We start from the raw sequence: 19,660 nt of genomic DNA, 5'->3' as shown, positions 1-19,660 counted from the left end.
GCAGGTTAGTAAAGTATCCTTGCTTTTGGGACCTTTACTCTCAGGGAAGAGCAGTGTGCTTGGTCACATGTCAGACGTGTGTGGATGCCCCTTCTCTAATGCTGTGTATGTGCGTGTTCACATACAGGAGATTACAGACTTGCATACTGGTGACTTCTCATTCACAGAGAAAATTCACCGTAGGTTACAAAAGCCTTTTGTAGCTAGAGATGCTTAAAAGGTCTAGGACTAAGTCTGAATTCAGTAGCTTTGGTATGTATTAATTTTTAGATGTGTTGCAAAATTGGTATGTGATTTTTATACGTAGATCAAATGGTAAAAATGGCTGTGTTAAGACTAAAAGTAAAACAGTATCCAGGGGGAAAAAAAAAAAAAAAGAAAAAAAAGCTAGTAACTCATTGGTACTATACCTAAGTGACAAACAGTTTTCAGAAATTATCAACACAACCGCTTGAAATAATGAAAGAGCTGTTTCTGCCGTTTTAGAAAAGCGTATGTCATGGAGTTTCACACTGGGATGTTGTTGGGCTTCAGACTGTGTTTGGGTGAATAGAAGTTCTGTTATTGAATAATTATTTTAAAGGCATTATAACTAAAAATACATGTAGCACTTTATTCGTGAAGAATTTTGTCTGGGGTTTGGGTGGTTTTTTTGAGGTTTTAATTCATTTATTGCAAATTCAGAATTCCAGATGAAATTGCAGTCTGCTGACAAAACTGCTTCTTTCATTGTATAGAGACCAAATGTGAGTGTTTAACTGCTGAATTAGTCTGTTGCAGGCAAAAAATGTACATGGGAGAGGATTTTATTTTGTTCAGAAAATAAAAAATTGTAACTCCTACCATTCTTTTCCTCACATCTGTTTTTCTGGGTGAGCCTTTATCCTCTTGGGACTTCCCCAGCTCTCTGATAGAACAGGGCATTTTCATCTCGTTTTTAGTTTTTGTTGTGCATAGTGGAGGACCCCAGGCACCAGCATTTATCTTTGTCTCCGCCAGTTAAATGTGAAATTTGAACACTTGTGCAATTTTTTCTATGTAATTCACATTGTCTCCTTTTCTTCGTGAACTTCATGGAGCAATGTTGGACACAGCAAACAGTTCCACATTCCACATCAGCTCTCTTCAAATATACATTTAAAGTTGTATTTATTTGCTCAGAACCAAACAAGAACTTAGAAAAATTACTAAAGCCACGCTGTACTTGTCCAGTCCAGAGACACAGGAGTCCTGGAGCCATCTCACCTTTCCACTCTTTGCTCTTGACTTTGCTTTGTATTAAATTAGGCTGAAGATACTTAATTCTCATTTAATATGGGAAGAGTAGTCATAAAGACGGCAGCCTGTGAACAATGTAGGTTTTTTGAGTTTTTAGAAGTGGAATTGGTGATCTTGAAGGGTTGAATCATGGAGATGACTGAATACTGTGAAAGCAGTTTATTCTGCCAGCTCCTCATTCTGGAGGGTGACATGGGCTGTATAGGAGTGTACAAGGTCCATCTAGCTCTGTGTCTGGTCTCTAAACTGGCCAACACCAGACGCTAAGGGAAGTGTATGAAACTGGCAAGAATAGTGGTGTTTTCCCAGTATATGTTTCCCAGTGAAGTTAGCTTGCTTTAATCTTCCAGTTTGTAAACTGGAACGGTTCAGGAGCTACTGATGTCTCCGTTCACGTTCTCCACCCATTTGTAAACCTTCTTTTCAAGACTGAAGAGGTGGGGTTGTGCACTATTGGTGGCAGGCATTGACGAAAGGAGAGAAAACCATGTCTGGAGACAAAGACAGTCACGCAAATAACCCAGAGGATGATGACATGAGGAGAGGGAGTCTTGTGCCTTCCTACTCCTGGAGCACTAACCCTGGCCTGATGCCTTTAAAACGCCATGGGATGGTATATTGTAGAGATATCCTGTATTACATGTTTGCCGGGAAGAGTCAGTGCCTTTTAAGTCACACTCGTGAGGCAGGAAGAAGAAAATAAACCAAATAATTTTCTTTTCAAAATTGTTACATGCTCCCTAAAGCCAAGATTATTGCTCACATTTCCAGCTTTTCCTTCCATGATCAGTATGTACACAGAGCCTCTTATTAGCCTTGGACACTTCATTTGGTTCCTTTTTAAATGAGAGGAAAATGGAATTTGCTCCCAGACTTTGGTTTATGTATCAAACACCGTGTAAATTCAGGTATGAGCACAAACTCCATTTTAATTTTCTTCTTTAGTGAAAAGGATGTATAAAGGTTTTGAAAATGAGTCCTTGGAGCTTTTCTATTTCTGTCTTTTACTGTTACTACAGAGCTGTTCATTGTTCATTACGTAGTTGTTCATTATGTAGTGGAAATTCACATTTTGAGCATTGTGATGCCTGTTTAACCAAATACAGTAATATGGGTCATAAAATTGTAAGCATTATTACTTTATTATGCCAAATTTAATGGTAACTTTAGCCAAAACCTCCTAGCAGTAGGAACTGCTAAATGTGTATAAGCAATCTGAGGTTTATAAGACAAAAATGCTCGTGATTGTGTTGTGCTTAAGGAAAGAGACTTCTTCCAGTATTTTAAAATACTTTAATATTAGTGTATTTCTAATTCCCTTTAATTTCAGAGCAATTTTCTAATCTGGCAACTGGAGATATGTTAGATCCAATCTATAAATCTAGTAAAAACCTAATAAAACTTTTAAAACTAGCTCCAGATCTGCAGGGAAATGTGTGTATTAGGTAAGCCTTGCCATTGCATCTCTCATTGCTCCTTATTTTGATATAAACTCTTCTATTGTTCCATGTGCCAAAGAAGGAAAAAAATGGTATTAATTTTAGTGGCCATCTTTCCGTATTTGATGGATATTTGGAAGAAAGTAGCATATGGTGTTTTTCTATATGTTGTCTCTGTTACTCCATAATGAGTCAAGTATTTTAGTGACTTACAGCACCTACTAGCTAATCAGCAAGTTGAAAGCTTATTGAAGAAACCTTCAAATTTGTGTCTTCAGATTTGCAAAAACAGGGTGTTGGGTAAGTCATGATGTTCTACTGTACTTTACAGAGGGGATGGTTTTAAAGAACTGCTGGGGTTTTCCTAGAAGAATTTGAGTGTCTTTTGTATTATTCTCATGAGAAAACTTTTTAAATTTACCGCTATGTTATCTATTGTAAAAGAGGAATGTTGTTTTGGGAAATATTTTTGGTTTAGTTTTCAATGCAAAAGTTACCCTTATCTAGTAGTTTTCCTGTATTTTCAGGGAGAGGAGTTACATATTTAGATTGTGAATTAACAGAATACCTGCAAAAATTACAGTTTTAGATAAAGTCTTATCTTGATCTACTATTACTTTCCGATTTACATTTTTCTGGGTTACAGACTGCAGATGGCATAACTATTAGCATGTTTTATGCAAAACAGAAGGAGAAAAACATCCCATCTGACAAGCTTGAGTACCAATTGCAGTAGCGATTTTACTTTCATATATAGATAGCCGAATAAATGTATTTGAAACATGTTTATATATGCCATTCATTCCACTGATGCACCAATTGAATTGATCCAATCAGTGCATACATTGATTAATGACATATTGCAGAATAGCTGAGGAGGGTTTGTGATGAGACTTGAGGATAACGTTAACCTGCATGTGATGAGATAATAGCGTTTACTTTCTTACTGTGCATCCTGGAAAACATATTGCAGTAGTAAGGTTAAGATTTCTATAGTACTGGTTTTTGTTTCTGAGTGCTTTTCTTTTCCGGAGAAGCTGGGATTGTGGTAATCCATGGTGAAGGGAGCTGATTGCTTTCATGGATTTTACTCCCTATCGCCACATTTCCATAGTAGGCATAACAGGGAAAATGTCACTTCAGCTCTTAGAACCTGTAGATCATTATCCTGTGGCAGAAAGTCACTGTCCTTATGGCCGCTGAAGAACCTAGTGCCATCTAGCCTGAGTTTTAAAACTGGAAGCTTTATTGTCTTGTTACAATGAAAATCATGAGCGAGACTTGCAGTTCATCGGGAACTGTGCGGAGCACAAGTGTAACCCAAAGGTAAATGCTGTCAATTTGCTACCATTGGTGGGAGTTCATGTACAGCATTGCAATTGTTTCCCTTCCAGGTGGGCAAATCTAGCTGCTTGGACTGATCTGTCCATGATACACATACTCTTGTTGGCTGCATAGCACAGTGATTTGGACAGCTAGTTGTAATTTTGTTTGCTCTAAGAGCTATGAAAAGCCTAGATATTCTTATACCCTATAATGACTGTAAAGTAGTTTATCTTGATAAAGTCAGACCTTGAACTTTATCAGAATTAGAATAAATAGATCATTATCTTCCATCCCATAAGTTAATATATCTACAATGAGTTAGTTAGTTGTGTTTTCTTTCGTGCTAGGAGATTTGTTGTTTCAACATCAATACTAATGCATTCTGTACGAGTATGGCATGTCAGGAAATCATGACTCCTGAAACCAAAGGGTTAATCTTCATGTTTACCAAGCCTGTTGTATAAATATCATGCTGTATGGAGTGTTGAGTTGTTAAGGTAAGCTTTGTTTATTTAGCATGAGCACTTCGCTGCAGTATAATCATGTGATAAAATTTGGGAAAAGTAAGCGTACATTTAAGTGTAATTACTTAATGTTTGTTGCATTAGTACCTAGTATCAGAAGAACCACTTTTTTTAAAGTAAAATGCAAAAATTTAGCATGAAAAGATATTCATAGTCTCTCTTAACCTACTCTCCTTGCTTTACTCTCCCCTAGTTTGGTCATCTCCCTTCGGATCTTCATATGGCTCTGAATTTAAAATTCACTGCATATAATAAATAAGCAAACATATCATTAATATTGTAACCTTTAGTTACTTTTTTAAACATACATAAGGGGCTTATGAGAGATAAGAAATTGGGAGTGTGGGAGAAAAGAGACAAAATGTACTGCTTATAAATTCTATCCTCTGACTTAATGCACACTGACTGCAACCATGCATGTGTAGTCAGTAACAAATTCCCAGTTTAAAAACAGCAAAAACCCAAGTGCTGGTTGTAACTTAGATAGTTTTCTTTGCATTGCATTCAACAAAAACAGAAACAAATCTAACTGGTCTAAAACTGTCTTTCTAAAACCTGTGTGTTACATATTTCTATTTATTTAATGCGTGCTGCTAAGCATAGGAAGTAGGAGGATTTTGTACATGCTAGGAAGCACTGATTTAGAAAGATGCAAATGCCTTATGTATAGTCTAATAGGAGAGCAGTGATAAACAGTCTTTTTCCCTCTCGAGTGTAATTCTGGAGGAAATGTGTGGCCTACATATAAGCAAACATTGAGGCTTGGGGTAAATTAAATTTGGAAAATAGCTGCTGGAAAATCCTAAGTCCCATTTTCCCTTGTAAGTCTGTTAGGAGGAATATGCAGTTATCCTCTAAGGTGCAGAAATTTGCATCAGTGATACCCACTCTAAAAACAAGGATAACCCCAAAAGATGGAGAGAGGGCAAGGAGCTATTTTTAGGTAAGGTGTCGGGGGGAGGGAAAGGGGAAATATCCATGTTCAAGGTTTAATGGCACAGAAAACAGGAGTATCATTTCAGGTAGAGAGATAAATACAATAATAAAGAAAAAAAGCCTGGACGTATTTCATTGATTTACAGTGAAAGCGTCTGGATAACAAACTTGGTGGGAAGTCCTTATTTATGTAGATGCAAGTCTACTCCAAAGGCTTGTCCTGTCTTTGACAACCTCTTTTACTTGTGAAAAAAAATGTATTTTGCATCGTGTGCCATTTTGCTGTAAATTCTTTCAAGAATATTACTTCAAGTCACTTTTTACTCTTGAAAAAATCCCAGTATTAAAAAACAGCATTACAAGAAAGTGGCACTAGTTAGTATGGTTTCCTTCTTAAATTAAAAGTGTCAGTCACCTTGAGGTATTATCCCTTATTGATAAAGCAGATAATTGTCATTTTCAGGCACATAAAATAATACAGCTAACCTTATGTGTGGGCTTTGTAATGTGGAAAAATATTTACTAGCAGCCTTCTAGTGGAAGTTACCACATAATGGCTTCATCTGTACCTAACAGAGGAAAAAAATTAGCTGGTGCACAGAGTACATCTTCATCCTGAAAATATTGTTGCAATATTATAAAATATTTTGGAAGAAGAGGAAAGAAGTATTATGCGAGTCCTGTTTACAGGTATTGAATATGCAGAATACTAATTAGGATTACTATGTGATCAGGGATTTCATGAGGCATTTTAGTGTTAAACATATGTCTGCATGGCAATCTGATGTGTCACTCTGTTACTGTGACTGTCGGGGAATCATTTGTCACCTACATCACTGTCATGTCTTTCCTTTCCCCCTTTCTCTTTAGTTGATTCTGGTACTTCTAGAGGACAGGGAAGAGACGGGACTGGTTCTTAACTGGGATTCAGAAAGGCAAACCTTCAGGGAGAGTGCCTAGGTACTTTCACAGCAGCTTTTACGTAGCGGACCAGCAGACCCATTTTCCTCTCACAGCAGAATCCGCAGCCTATCTGATACCAGGGAACGTTGCTGTGCATGGGATGGATGGATGGATGGACGGATTAGGCTTTACATTCTGAGCTATAGGAGTCTCCAAGCTCTATAGAGAAGTGGATTTGCCTTGCTTGAGCAGCTGGAAAGCTGTGTCCTGCAGGGAGCCCTCCCAGTGCAACCAGCACACATGTTCAGGATTGCTCATCTTCAGGCTGCCTGAGTGGTTCCTCTGTGGTGCTGGGAGGTGTAGGTTCCCTTGAGCCGCTTCTCCAGGCTCTTGCAACAGGTTGGATCAGCCTGATGCTCTGCCCAGCTGGCTCCTTGCCCAGAAGAGCTTGTGAAGAGCTGAGAGGGAATGAGTGAAAGGCCCCCCACTCGGTGCGCGGCTCTATTAAGGTATGCTCCCAGGCAGGGCCCTAATTACGCCCATTTAGGATCACACCACTTGAGCAAGGCTCTCCCGATACTCTTGAATTTGAAAAAGACATTAGTGTGCATTGATTTAGAAAGTGCCAAAGCAGGAAAAGCAGCTGAACAAAAATATTCTGTGGCTGCTCTAGATGGGTATAAATTTAAAAAAATGGTTTCTAGTTTAAATACTGTTAAGGAAAGTCTCTTTATTTTTTTAATTTTTTTTTCAGAACGTTTTTCATTTCATCAGGCAGTTATAAAAGTCGAGGAAGTTTTCGATGAAAAGCAAAGTTCTGTGACTAAAAAATGAAGAATCTTCAGCCAATAGTAGCAAATGCAGGTTTCCACCTGAAATCCAGTCTCTCTCTGTAGCCATTCAAGGCATTCCTTGTGCAGATTACTTCCCATACTTTTTTTTTTTTCCAGATGAATTTTACTTTGTGAATCTATTCTTGATATTTCATAATTACATAGACATTTTTTTTTTTGTAGTTTCTGTGTTAGCTGTCCAGTTGCTTTACCAAGCAGGGGGACTTTGCTGGAGGCGTGGAGAGCAGACTAATCAGGAATCTGAATGTATGCCAAGATCAACGTAGGTGTTAATTTTAGTTTACCTTCACTTGGGCTGTGTACATGTAAAATTGAATTAAAAACTGTTAAAATTATCCAGATGATCATGCATAAATATTACACAGAAAAAAAGCATGTGAGCATATGTGCTGCGGAAAAACCAATCACACGGTCAAGTGGAAAAGCACGTCAGCCCATCCTGCTGGGAAGTGTGTGTTGTCCAACAATTGCCACTTTGGTGTTCTAGGTCTTTTTATGCCTTCCTGTGCTTTTAATATAATATTATTGACACAGACAGATGAGAGTATTATGAAATAGAATTAATGGTGAAAAATTTACTAAACACTACTTCAGGGCTTTACTACTTGATTACATGAAGCTTTGAAAAGCAATTGTACAATAATACTATGTACAAAGGAAACTATATGGTGTGCCAATGACATCAATATGTTTCAAGAATTACAGAGAACCTGAAGTGTGAGATTTTCCCCTAAGTGTTCACAGTAAATCCGTTTGTTCAAGAAATACACTTTCAGTGGTGTAGAAAAGACAGCCTACACAGCACTGAGGAAAACCAATACAGTAACATGTCAGAAAAAAATAGAAAAATCAACTCTGTGCTTGTAGAAGTTATTTTAAAATTCAAGCAGTTATCATTTAGAGCACAGATAGCTATGGGCTTGACACTTAAGAATAATCTAATTACCAAGGGAAGGAAAAATATTTCCCAATACAAGGTATGGTGCGATGTGAAATTGTACACAAAATAGAGTTTGTTTCCATTTTAAGAACAGTTGAGGATACTATGGAGAACCTCAGTTTGAGGCCATAGTCTCTGAAGTGGAAATAGCAATGCAAATACAGAGGCAAATGGTGATTGATGGTTGCATATAACGAAAAAAAAAAATATCATCATTTAGAAAGGGTTGAACCCATACTCTGGGTGAGGAAATAAAAATACCTAATTGCAAGCTTGCTGTAACAACAGGAGACGTGTATTTTACCCACAGAAAAGAAAAGAGGAGGATAAGGTTTGCCAGAGGGCTGGGCTGTTGTTCAAGGTAGATACCTTTCAAGAATGTAATTTAGGAAGTAAATTCTGATAAATTTTAGAAAGTACAGCAAAGAACAAGGTCATGTATTTAAGAACTTAGAAAAATTTCTTCCTTGAGCTTGTGTCCATCACTTTAAATGAAAAAGGAAGAGAGAAGCTCAGTGTATTGGTTGCTGTATGACTGTGAATGACCAGTGATGTAACAGTGATTTTTCACCTGTGATGTAACAGGTGAGAAAACAAGAACATGCAATTGTAAATGTAAAAAGATGTTTCCAATGAAAATAGGGGAATATTAATGCCATTTTTAAAAGGTATCTTTGAGACCCCATCTGGAATAGTGGAGATATGCAATCCACCTGCTTTCTGGCACCTTATTAGATGTGTGCTCTATATAGCTCTGTTGAAAGAATCAGGGCTGTAGTACTGATGCCTTGAATTTCCATGAAGTGAAGGTATCTCACCGTTTTGACTGTAGCTGATAGTTTAGCACATTTGCTACATACCTACAGTAAGGTTGTGTGAATTCTGTGTATATTTTCATGATATATAACTCCAAGAAGGTTTCATTCAGACTGATGCGTAGGCTGAAAGGTTGTGCTTGCTCTATGCAATTTGGGTCAAGAAAGAAGCAAGCTTTAGGAAGGAAGAAACATCTGTTACACTTCTTAAGAACAGTGTTAAATATGGTAACACGTAGCTAAGCTAAACATGAATGACCTATGGGAAAGAAAGCTTTTCATTATGCAGAGAAAGGTTTCTGGACTACTGTTCTAGTAGAAGTGGTGGAAGCAAGAGACACCTCCCACACACGCTGCCTACTTAAAAGGTAAAGCCTGACCAGCTGAGAAAGGGACTTACATAACATGAATTACAATAATAAAAATATTAAAAACTTTGAAAGTCTCTTCTAGTCCTGTAGTGTTGTGGCATTTTTTGTTGTTGCTGTTTTTTTTTTTAAAAAAAAAAGGTAAGGAGTCACTGAAGCCAATAGCAAAATTCTAGGGAACAAACGGTGTGCTGATTTTTCAGTAAATCAGCACATTCATTTTAAAAGGATTTTAATGCCTTCTTAAAATTACAGCATGTACCTGAAATGCCTTAAAGGACATGACAATTGATTATTTTTTTTAAATTCAACTTTATTTTCCATATATTTATGGCCTGCTTCATGAATAAAAAACACTGAAGACTAGATAATGACTGGCATTTAATAAAATACAGATGACATCCTAAATTCACAGTATTTCATCTATTTAAATTCACTTTCAGTATATGACCATTTTGGATACTTTAATCCTCACTTGTTATATTACAACAAAATTAGCGTTTTCTACGAACATAATCAAAGTAGCTGTAGCTTTCACATAATTTTATATAGTCAGGATTTTTTTAAGCTATTAGATACAAAAAATGGGTTGACTTCATAATTATCAGTAAGACATAGAAGAAATACCACTGAATTAATAAATACGGACATTTTTAATTGGAAGTCATTCATTCTAAAATTAGTTTGCTCTTCTAAGCCATAAATACACTGAAACAAGAGGTAGAATTTATTAAAAAAAAAAAACCACCAGTATTTTAAATATGTTTTCTTCTCAAAATACCCGCTTTTATAATGGTTAAATTTATTTATAGAGTTTAGGTGATTTTCTCACGATGCCTGAAAACAAAATGAATTAGTCTAACAGCCCATTTATGAGATAATTATTATTGCAACCATTTTAGGGTCTGGCATATAGTATGACACAATAAGTTTCAGAGCCAAGATTAAGAGAGGGGACTCTTGCACACTGAAGAAAAGTCATACTAATTTACATACTTGCAAAATAGTTTACTCTAGGAAAATGTTGTTTTGTGGAGGCAATACTTGTGTAGAGTTCTTTGAGTATTTAATCATTGTAATTTGACTGGGGCAGTACAGTTTGTATTGTAATAGTTCAGGCATACCTCTAGAAACAAATAATTAGGACTTTCTGTATGATCCTTTGGAATATTTGTAGTTAACAAATATAAGTGCTATTGTATCAGCCTTAATCTTCATAATAAAGAATGTCCTAAAATACAACCAGAGATAATACTGTATCAGTACTCATTAAGACTGATTTCCCAACCCTCTTGAGTTTTGGTAGCATTGTCAAGATAAATTGAAATAGTAAAACCTGCCAATTGTGTATAGTGTTTGGACAGTCAATATAAAAATATTTATAAGATTTTCTTTGATTTGTTGGATCTTTTGGGGTTTTTTTACTTTAAGTATAGTAAGTAGGAAGTTACTAAAGTAGTTTCAGAAAGGCTGAACTATAGTAATGTTATCATCTTTAAAATTAATTCTGGTGTAATAAAAAAGCCACAAAAAAGGTTTGATAATGCTTTTATTATGTGTGGAATCTCTTAGATTTTTTAAGTGAAAACCCTGAATAATTTTAGTGATAGCAGAATTTGACCCCTTCTTGTAGTTAAGGTAGAAACTAATGTATCAGAGCTGTTGATGCACCACATTATTTACACAGAAATTATTTCTCAATTAAACTTCTGTGAACGTCAAAGAGTTTAGGAGGAACTCAGGAACAGAATCCTATTTCAGGGAAGAATCCTTGTTATTTAAGTCACTTTTCTCCTCTGTGAAACTGTCAACAGGAATTCTAAAAACATTTTGAAAACCTTTGTTTTACCTGGCAGATTGTTTTAAATGTTCCGTGTTTTTTTCCTTGGAGAGTAAACATCATTGCCATAGAGCCTTCAGAATGGTGCCATAAAAATGGTGCAAGAAGTTGTTTGTTCTATTTTAATTTGGGGAGATTTAGTGTTGTGATTTTCATTTCATTACATCGAAACGTTGTTAGTGTTGTTATTAATTAGTAATTTAAAGTGTGATTTACATAAGAAAGGTATGCTTTATGGAATAATAATTAGTGTGCTTTCTCTCTTAGAGATAAAACAGTGAGGAACTGTTGGTTTTGACAAATACTGTTCTGGACATTTGGCTTGAATAACAGTCCATGATCAAAAAAACACTATTTTTAAGCTTAAAATGTGTTAGATTCCATGCTCAGTATTGATCTCATTGTTAGGATGAAACTTTTATTTTTCATACTTTTAATATTTTATTATTCGTACTATTGCAGTTATGAAAGCTTTGTGTTAGAGGTTTGAGTCTTGTTATATTAGTCACTGTAAAAAATGTTAATATGAATCAGATTTCCAGAAGCATACAGTGCATTCTGGCAACACTAACAGAGTGCAAGAAGAGAAAAAGAACTGCAGAGACATGCATCATTGACATACCCATTGAAGCAGGACTGAGCAGTAGGCAGGAGGTTTATGCTTATACATCTTTGAGTGTATTTCATGCTCAACTGTGTAAGCACAAGGTATAGGAATACATTATTTACACTTTTTGGAGAATACCAGAATCCGTTGGCTCAAGTTTTGAGTGATACTGGGTAAAAAAGGAGATACGATCTCTACAGGTCCCAAGGTATCTCCTCTCTTTTATCATCCCTCCAGCTCTTCTAGTCCATCTTTTGTGTTTTATGGCTGCAGAGTTGCCTTTTAGCTTTACAGTTACAAGTGCTGAGGCTTCACAGGATCTAGTTGTTCCCTTGCAGTTTGAGGAACAAAGGACTTGAAATTAAGCTAAAAGGATGATATAGGTCTTCAAGCACAAATCTGTGCCGCAAGATGTTATGGATGCTGAACATTTAAATCGGCTCAAAAATCAAGTGAACAAATTAATGGAAGAAAAATTCATCCATATGAAATGCAAATTCTTCATTTTCATAGTCTCTAAAGCCCAAAGTGCTGGGACTGTGGGAAGTGGCCAGGGAAAGCATCACTATATCCGTAGGCCACCATGGGCACTGAGTATTGACCACTGTTAGAGGCAGCACAGTAGGCTAAATGATCATTTAGTTTAATTCAGTGTGCCGTTCTTCTCTCTAGTCAAGCAACATCTAGAAACCAACATACTTTCCTTCTGAAGACTTTTTTTTAGCCATCCAAGTAAACTTGATTTTCCTCCAAGAAATGTCTGGTTCCACCAGCAAACTTCAAAGTTTACAAATCACAGTCCATTAGACTTCTCACAACTGTTTTTTGTCATGTTTTGAAGAAGAAAACCTCTAAAAATACCTGACCTCTCCCAGTCCAACCTTTTAGGGAACGCTTGTCTTCGTGACACAACACTGACATCAGGATGATGTAGTATGCATTTCACTAGCCCTAATTACTGTGCGCTGTAGTGGAAAGATTGGATTAATCAGGTTAAGATCAAGGGAAATAGTTGGGTCCTCAAGTGATTTCAAGCTACCTAGCCACTTTGTAGCACCGCAGAGTCCATCAGATGCTTGGCGTGATCTGAAAATCAGATGCATGATCTGAAAGTGGTAAAAAGGGGCCTTCCAGAATGGAAAGGATGTACCTGAGTTGCTTTGGGAGCAGCTGTGTGGTTCTCCCATGAGCTTGTAGCTATGTTACAACTTTGACCATGCAGACAGTGAAGCACAGATCTTTACATTCCTGGTTGTGGATGCAGGACTGCAATGTTTCTCCCATTGTATGGGAAAGGTTCTTCCAAATGTTGCATCTTCAATTCCCATATGAATAAGCCACAGTTAATAAAAAAGAAAAAAAAAAAAAAAGTCAGGCTACCATCTGTAGAAGTGAGGGGAATATTTAAAAAAGCATCAACATAATTTTTAAATGTAGTTCCATTCTTTTGATCTATCAGTCTTATAATCTACAATTAAGTTAGTGAAAAACTACCATGAAATACAGTGTTAAGGTTAGGTATAATGGCTAATTTTAATGTGGAGTATAGCCCACATTTAGTCTTATATAAAATGCTGCTATGCAAATAGGCAAAGTAAAAGTCTAAATTACTGACTGTCCTGTTCTGAAATAAGATAAATTTCAATGTTGTAGAAAGTTAAGTATATCTGAGCTAAAAGAACATGACAAGGCATAACATAGTGGCAGAACACACATCCAGAATGAGAGAATATTTATTTAATTTTAAAAGTTTTACAAAACTAAATCACAGCATAAATGTGCTGCATTTCTCAAAATCAATTTATTGCAGTAGAAACAATAGTCGTAATTGAGTTTAGGAAAAGATGAGGTTCTTTCTAACCAATACAGTTAATAACTTCACAAGGTATATGGGTTGCAAAGTTCTGTTTATCATGGTTATCTAGCAGAGAGGAAGATAGTCTCTGAGACAATTACGCATTTGAAAATCTGTAATTAGTAATTTTGTAATACTCAATCCGGTGATTTATACTTGTGTGCAAAATGTATTTCTCACTAATCTTAAAGCAATTTTTCTTTAAGGTAATTTTCATGAAATTACACTAAATATTTCATTTAGGAGTTACAGAAATTGAGTAGACATATGCGGCTTCCTGATGATGAGGTGAAAGGGAGAAGTCTGGCAATACACAATTAGCAGTGCAAGCTCCTGCAGCCCAAGAAAGTCAGTAAGAGCAAGACCTTCTCAAGGGTTATTGGCGTACTGCTTCCATGCGACATGCTACATCAGCTCACCCAGTGTAAGGGCCTGTGCCTAATTCCATAATTATGGATAATCATAATATGGTATTTGTGGCTTACGTTACACCTCAAAACTTCTAACTCTAAGCCAGTGTGGATTGGTACAGTCAGTATATTGTCCATAGATGTTTCTTTGGTCCAGACACTCAGTATCTCCCCGAGCTTACTGAAGTGTCAATAGTTGCACGCAATTAAGGAGTATAAGGCTGCTTTTGGGTATGAACTTGACAGTGAGATTTCCTAGAAGAGCAGCAGGACTACCAGTATGAGTGCTTTCTCTTCTGAACGCACGGGCGTGTTTAAGAGGATACTGCCTCACTGCTGGAGGGCCTTGCCCAAAAGATGGCTATTTGCTTCTCTCTGGATGTCATCCCAGGACAGGAGATGAGGCAAGAAATGAAGGAGAAAGGCACTTAAAAATCTTGAATATTTACTTCAGTATGCACTTGAGGCTTTTTTTTTTTTAGAAAAATTGTGTGTTTCTGGGAATACTGTTTGTCTAATTAAAATACCATGTATTCAATGTAAAAGTAGATCTTCTGTATGTTTGATCTCACTGAGAACAGTTGTATCCCCTCTGATTTTCTTCTGGCTCTGCCAAAAACAGCAAAGTTGTACTAGGAGGTGGTGGGACTTAAATTTTTTTGTTGTTTCCTTTTTCCTAAGACCACTGTCTGTGTTTCTACTCTTGAGAGATTCAGGAAAGAAAAAACTACTTGATAAGTCTATGATAAATTAGCTCACCTGAAGTGTAAGATACGTACGAAAGCTTAGGGTATGATCTTACTCCTAGGGGGCAATTTATGATTTACATCTCTTGCACTGAGGCTAATTTTGGATAAAAGATCGTGATATTTTTTTCTGCTGATCAGCTCTCCCTAATGTAGTCATCTGTTCCTCTCTTCCCTTGTTAAGAGTGTTTTCCATTGTGAAAAAAATATGAAGGGAACTGAAGACCTCGTCAGGAAGAACGGCTGCTTTTATAACTCCAATGCAAAAGTGTTTGCTTTCAAGAATTTTCTGAGTTTTAAAGTGACAGCACAACTTTGCATTTGGAATGAGGATGTATAAACAAATTGATGTATCATGTTGTGTCATTTGATATATGCATCATGTTTTTTAATCTAACATTACAAGATGCTCGATATGTTGGGCATGTTATTTGCCTTCTGCATGTTATTATGTTGGCAGAATTATTTTACAATACTTTTCATGAGATCTGTGTCTCTTATTTTTTACTTGTTCTTTAGCAGAATCTTGGTTTCTAGTAGTGTTTGACATCAGAAGGTATATTTGTTCCAAAACCAGGTACTATGGATGTACGAACCTTGGTTTAATGTGCATGAGCTGTTTAACTTCATTCTTTTTTATTTTTATCTGTAATTGTATGTTTAATTGTGTTACATGGTATCTAGAGGTATAAATATTAGTTGAAATCTATGTGGTTGGATAGGACTACAGGAAACAGTGGATACTTGCACTTTGCTACATCAGTACAGACAGTCTGTGAGTCATTTGACTCAACTTTGGGGATATTTCTTAGTGTGCTTTATACTGTGCTCAGCAAAGGCTGATGCAGTATTTCATCCAGTCAGCCTATAAAATAATGTTAAAATACAGAATTTGTTTTATTTATTTTTAGTCTGGAGAGGCTAAATATTTGGTGGAAGAATGGAATAGGAGATTTCCCAGTCCAGAATCCTGCTAAGTCACCTGCTAGGAAGTACTAGGCAACTGTATCAAAAGAGAAGATTCCCAGGAGCTGTGCAGTGTGGCCTCTACTTCACATTGTAGCATTGTAGAATGTGTCTCTTTTACAAAATCCTCTTTTTTTTTTCTCTCTCTCTCTCTTTTTTTTTTTTTTTTTTTTTAAGAGGAAAATGATGGGTTACAATTAGGTTAAATATACACATTTTTAATATTAAAAATATCTCAAAATCTTTTAGCTAATTTGTTGCCTGTTTTAATTTCTGATGACAGCTTACAGTGGTCCTAGATCACGTACAGGCTGGTTGTCATTTTTCTCTGCTGCAGTTGCTGATTCTAATGACAGTTAAGATCCCCACTTGTTTGTGCTGTTAGGCGAGAACTGGAAAAGCAGTGTTGACTCTGGTTGATGTGACAGCTTCAGGTTGATGCCATACTCTTTGCTACACTGAAAGAGTCATCAGAAAGTACAATATTATCTCTATTTTCTCTTTTCTATCAAAACTTTTATACACTTTCTGGTAGCCATCAGAGGAGCTGATATTCCATATTACAAAGCTACTGAGACTGGGCAATAATTCAGTGTCAGAATGGCTGTGGGATTGTCCAAACCTGGCCCTACATCTTATAACTGGACTTAAATTTATTTCAGTAATAAACGTTTTAGGTGTAATGCAGTATTTGATCACGGGCCCCAGGCCAAAAGGTTATTCAGTCCTAAATTTTCTGAAGCACAGAAGAGTCTCCTCTGCTTTTAGTAAAACCATCAGTTTGCAGGTTGTAGACAACACACAGGCTCTGTAATCGGAGGCTATGGAAAGAAGAGCTTTGGGTTCTATGTTTGTGCTTCTTTCTTATTCACCGAATAAGAATTTAGCATTAGTGTTAGTATTTAGCATTTTGCATTTGGCGCTATCCTTCACAGTCGTCAACGTATCAGGCATGCATGATGTATTCAGTTATTTCCCACATGTGTTGCCTTTCCTTCATCTTTCTCTTGGTTTGAATGAGGTTAACGTTTCAGAATGGGGCCTAATGACAGTCAGAACGCATAGCAAAGAGAATCAATGTGTTAAATAACTCAATTATTTCTTGTTTGTATATCAAAAAAGGAGCAGCATACATGTAGGAAGAACGTTTCACTAATGTGAACTGTCATTCTGAATTATCAGTCAACTGTTGTTCTGTTGTTCCTTTTATGCTGCTGGTAAAAATCACGGGAGTTTTCTAAAAAGTGGAAAGCACTGAATTTGAAAGAAAATGAAATGTTGACCAGTCAGTCTTATTTTGCTAAGAGCATAAGAATTTCTTTAGCAGACTTTTATGTACAGTGTGATGACTGCACATGTTTTTAACATAATTCACAGGAGGTGTATCTAGTGCAATAAGCTGTAAAATGTCGAGTTTGTATGCATTGTTTATCTAGTCGTGAAAATGAAATGCTCGTCGTTACAGGAAACAGAGTTAAAAAAAAAGCCAACAAACTAAAAAAATCCCCAAACATTTTAGCCTCTATATGTTATCTCTGATGAATATAAATTGTCCAACCAAAAAGCTTTTTTAATGGGTTCATGTAAATTCAAAACAAACATGCAAACAGAGCAAAACAAAAACTTGCTGAGAAGTGTTAGTGTGCTTATATGACTCGGTGGCATATTCAGATTATGTGGTGTGATTTGTTCTGCAGCTGCCTCAAATTAAGAACAGGTGTAGAAAGCAGATTATGCAAATACTCATATTAATGTAATTGTCAAATTGGTGTGTTTATTATTGTGCCTTTAAAGAGTAGACCATACTCTTATTTTACATGTAAATTAGCTTTATTCTTGAGAGCTACTATTGGATAATGAGCTTATAAATGAGAAATTTCTAGCATATGGTGAAAGATTTCTAAGATGTGACATTTTCTCGTGCAGCAATTTATGTTATCTATATTGTATAAACATATATCTGCTTTGTCTTCTTTAGAAAAAATATAGCTATGATGCAGTTTTAAAGTCTCTCGTTTGGCTAATGAACTCATACTACTTTGATTTTTCTTTCTGAGTTTGTGTAATGCTTTAGTAGGACAACTTCTGATCTCCTTTAGACATTTACTGTATATTTAAAACCCTTCATAGACTTTATGCCTTCTTTGCTCTAAATCTTGAAGAAGTACACACTGGAAGGAAAACATGTTTGTTTACAGTTCATTTTTTACTTTCTAAGGCATACTCTAAACAACCATAAACGGGTATCGGAGTTAAATATATATTTTTAAACATTATTTACCTCATGTTGCTATTATGCATAGATTTATTAATGATTGGCTGGGCTTTGTGATATTTTTAGATCAGAGAAATTTGGTATCAAAGGATGTATAAAATGAAAAAAATGATGGGATTTTTTCATTTTTTCAATGCTAAGAGTTATTTACTAATATGGACCTAGTTAACAAAAGTTGTCCAGTAAAAAAAAATCACAGAGCACTGTCATTCTGTGTTTTAGTGTCTTATTTACGTCTTTTGTGCATGACCTTGATTAATAAAAATTTCAGATTGTTAAAAGGTTATACTGAGCACATATATGTATGCATATACAGGCCAATTTTATAGATGCTGTTGATGAAGTACATGATGAAACTGAGTTTATGCATGGTGGGGGATCTGGGCCAAACAGTTGAGAAAATCCCTGCTCCTCAGGAAGCAGAGGCTGAGGGCACCTGCTGCCAACAGCTGACTACAAGGCAAACAAGCTTAGAACAAGGTCTTTCTGCTTTTCTGCTTCCGATGGCCATGGCACAGGTGGGCTGTACTATTTATTTCAAGAACAAAAAGAAAATCCTGTTTTGCTTTTGGATACATTCCAGCGAAAAACCTAGATCCTATAGTTATTGGGTTCAGTGTAGTGCCCAACTGTATCTATTCTTTATCCTCCACACTAAACTGGAAACTCCATGAGAACAACCTAAAATGGGTGAGCAAGAGGTTTAAAGAAGACATCTATTAATTAATTAGAGTTATTTTTCTCTGAATCACCCTTGAAGAAGGAGCAGAAGGGGAACAACTTTATGTTTAAGATGTAGCTTCATCCTTTAGCAAATTATTTAAGATTGTATTAATGTCCATGGTGCTTATCTTAACTGGTAACTGTTTGTTTTACAGCCTGTTAGCTACCTATAAAATCTTTCACTCGGTTATTAGCACAGTCTTAATGGAGTGGAAGCTATTTAAGAAAGAAAAAACTGGCAGGAACTTCATGGTGGAAGCTGAAGATCATAAAGCTTTTCTTTCGGGTTAGCCTAACTGTATCACTTTTACAGCACCAACCATCAACCAGATAAAACGGCAATCTCTTTTTCTAATAAATTTGAATTGTATGCATCATTGCAGTAGGATGTTATTGTGGGGTTATTTATAGAATCATAGATTGACAGAATCATTTAGTTTGGAAAAGACCCTTGAGATCATTGAGTCGGTGGCAACATGGAATTGGGACTGGAGCAGCTTCCTGATGAGGAAAGGCTGAGAAGCTGGGCTGGTTTAGCCTGGAGAAGGGAAGACGGAGAGAGGATCTTATCAATGGATAAAAGAACTTAAGGGTGAGTGGCAAGAGGATGGTGCCAGACTTTTCAGTGGTACCCAGCGACAGAACAAGGGGCAATGGGCACAAACTGATACATAAGAAGTTCCTTCTGAATATGAGGAGAAACTTCTGTGCTTTGAGGGTGACAGAGCACTGGAACAGGCTGCCCAGAGAGGCTGTGGAGTCTCCTTCTCTACAGACATTCACAATCCACTTAGACGTGACTCTCTGCAGTCTGATCTAGGTAAAGCTGCTTTGGCAGGGGGGTTGGACTGGATC

General features: G+C 36.5%; 1 protein-coding gene across 12 annotated transcripts in view; it reads left to right on the top strand.

The window, feature by feature from the left end:
• Positions 1–19,660, top strand: part of FOXP2 (forkhead box P2) — a 445,011-nt gene that overhangs the window by 312,647 nt on the left and 112,704 nt on the right. For all 12 annotated transcript variants that reach the window (XM_055807415.1, XM_055807412.1, XM_055807411.1 and 9 more), the window contains one exon: positions 1–4. This exon is cut by the window's left edge and continues 86 nt beyond it. In XM_055807415.1, coding sequence (XP_055663390.1) covers positions 1–4 — 4 coding nt within the window. The remainder of the gene's footprint in view (positions 5–19,660) is intronic.

Source organism: Falco peregrinus, chromosome 6 (genome assembly GCF_023634155.1).
Source record: "Falco peregrinus isolate bFalPer1 chromosome 6, bFalPer1.pri, whole genome shotgun sequence".
NCBI classification, from domain to species: Eukaryota; Metazoa; Chordata; class Aves; order Falconiformes; family Falconidae; genus Falco; species Falco peregrinus.
This window is presented reverse-complemented; position numbering and strand designations above follow the sequence as displayed.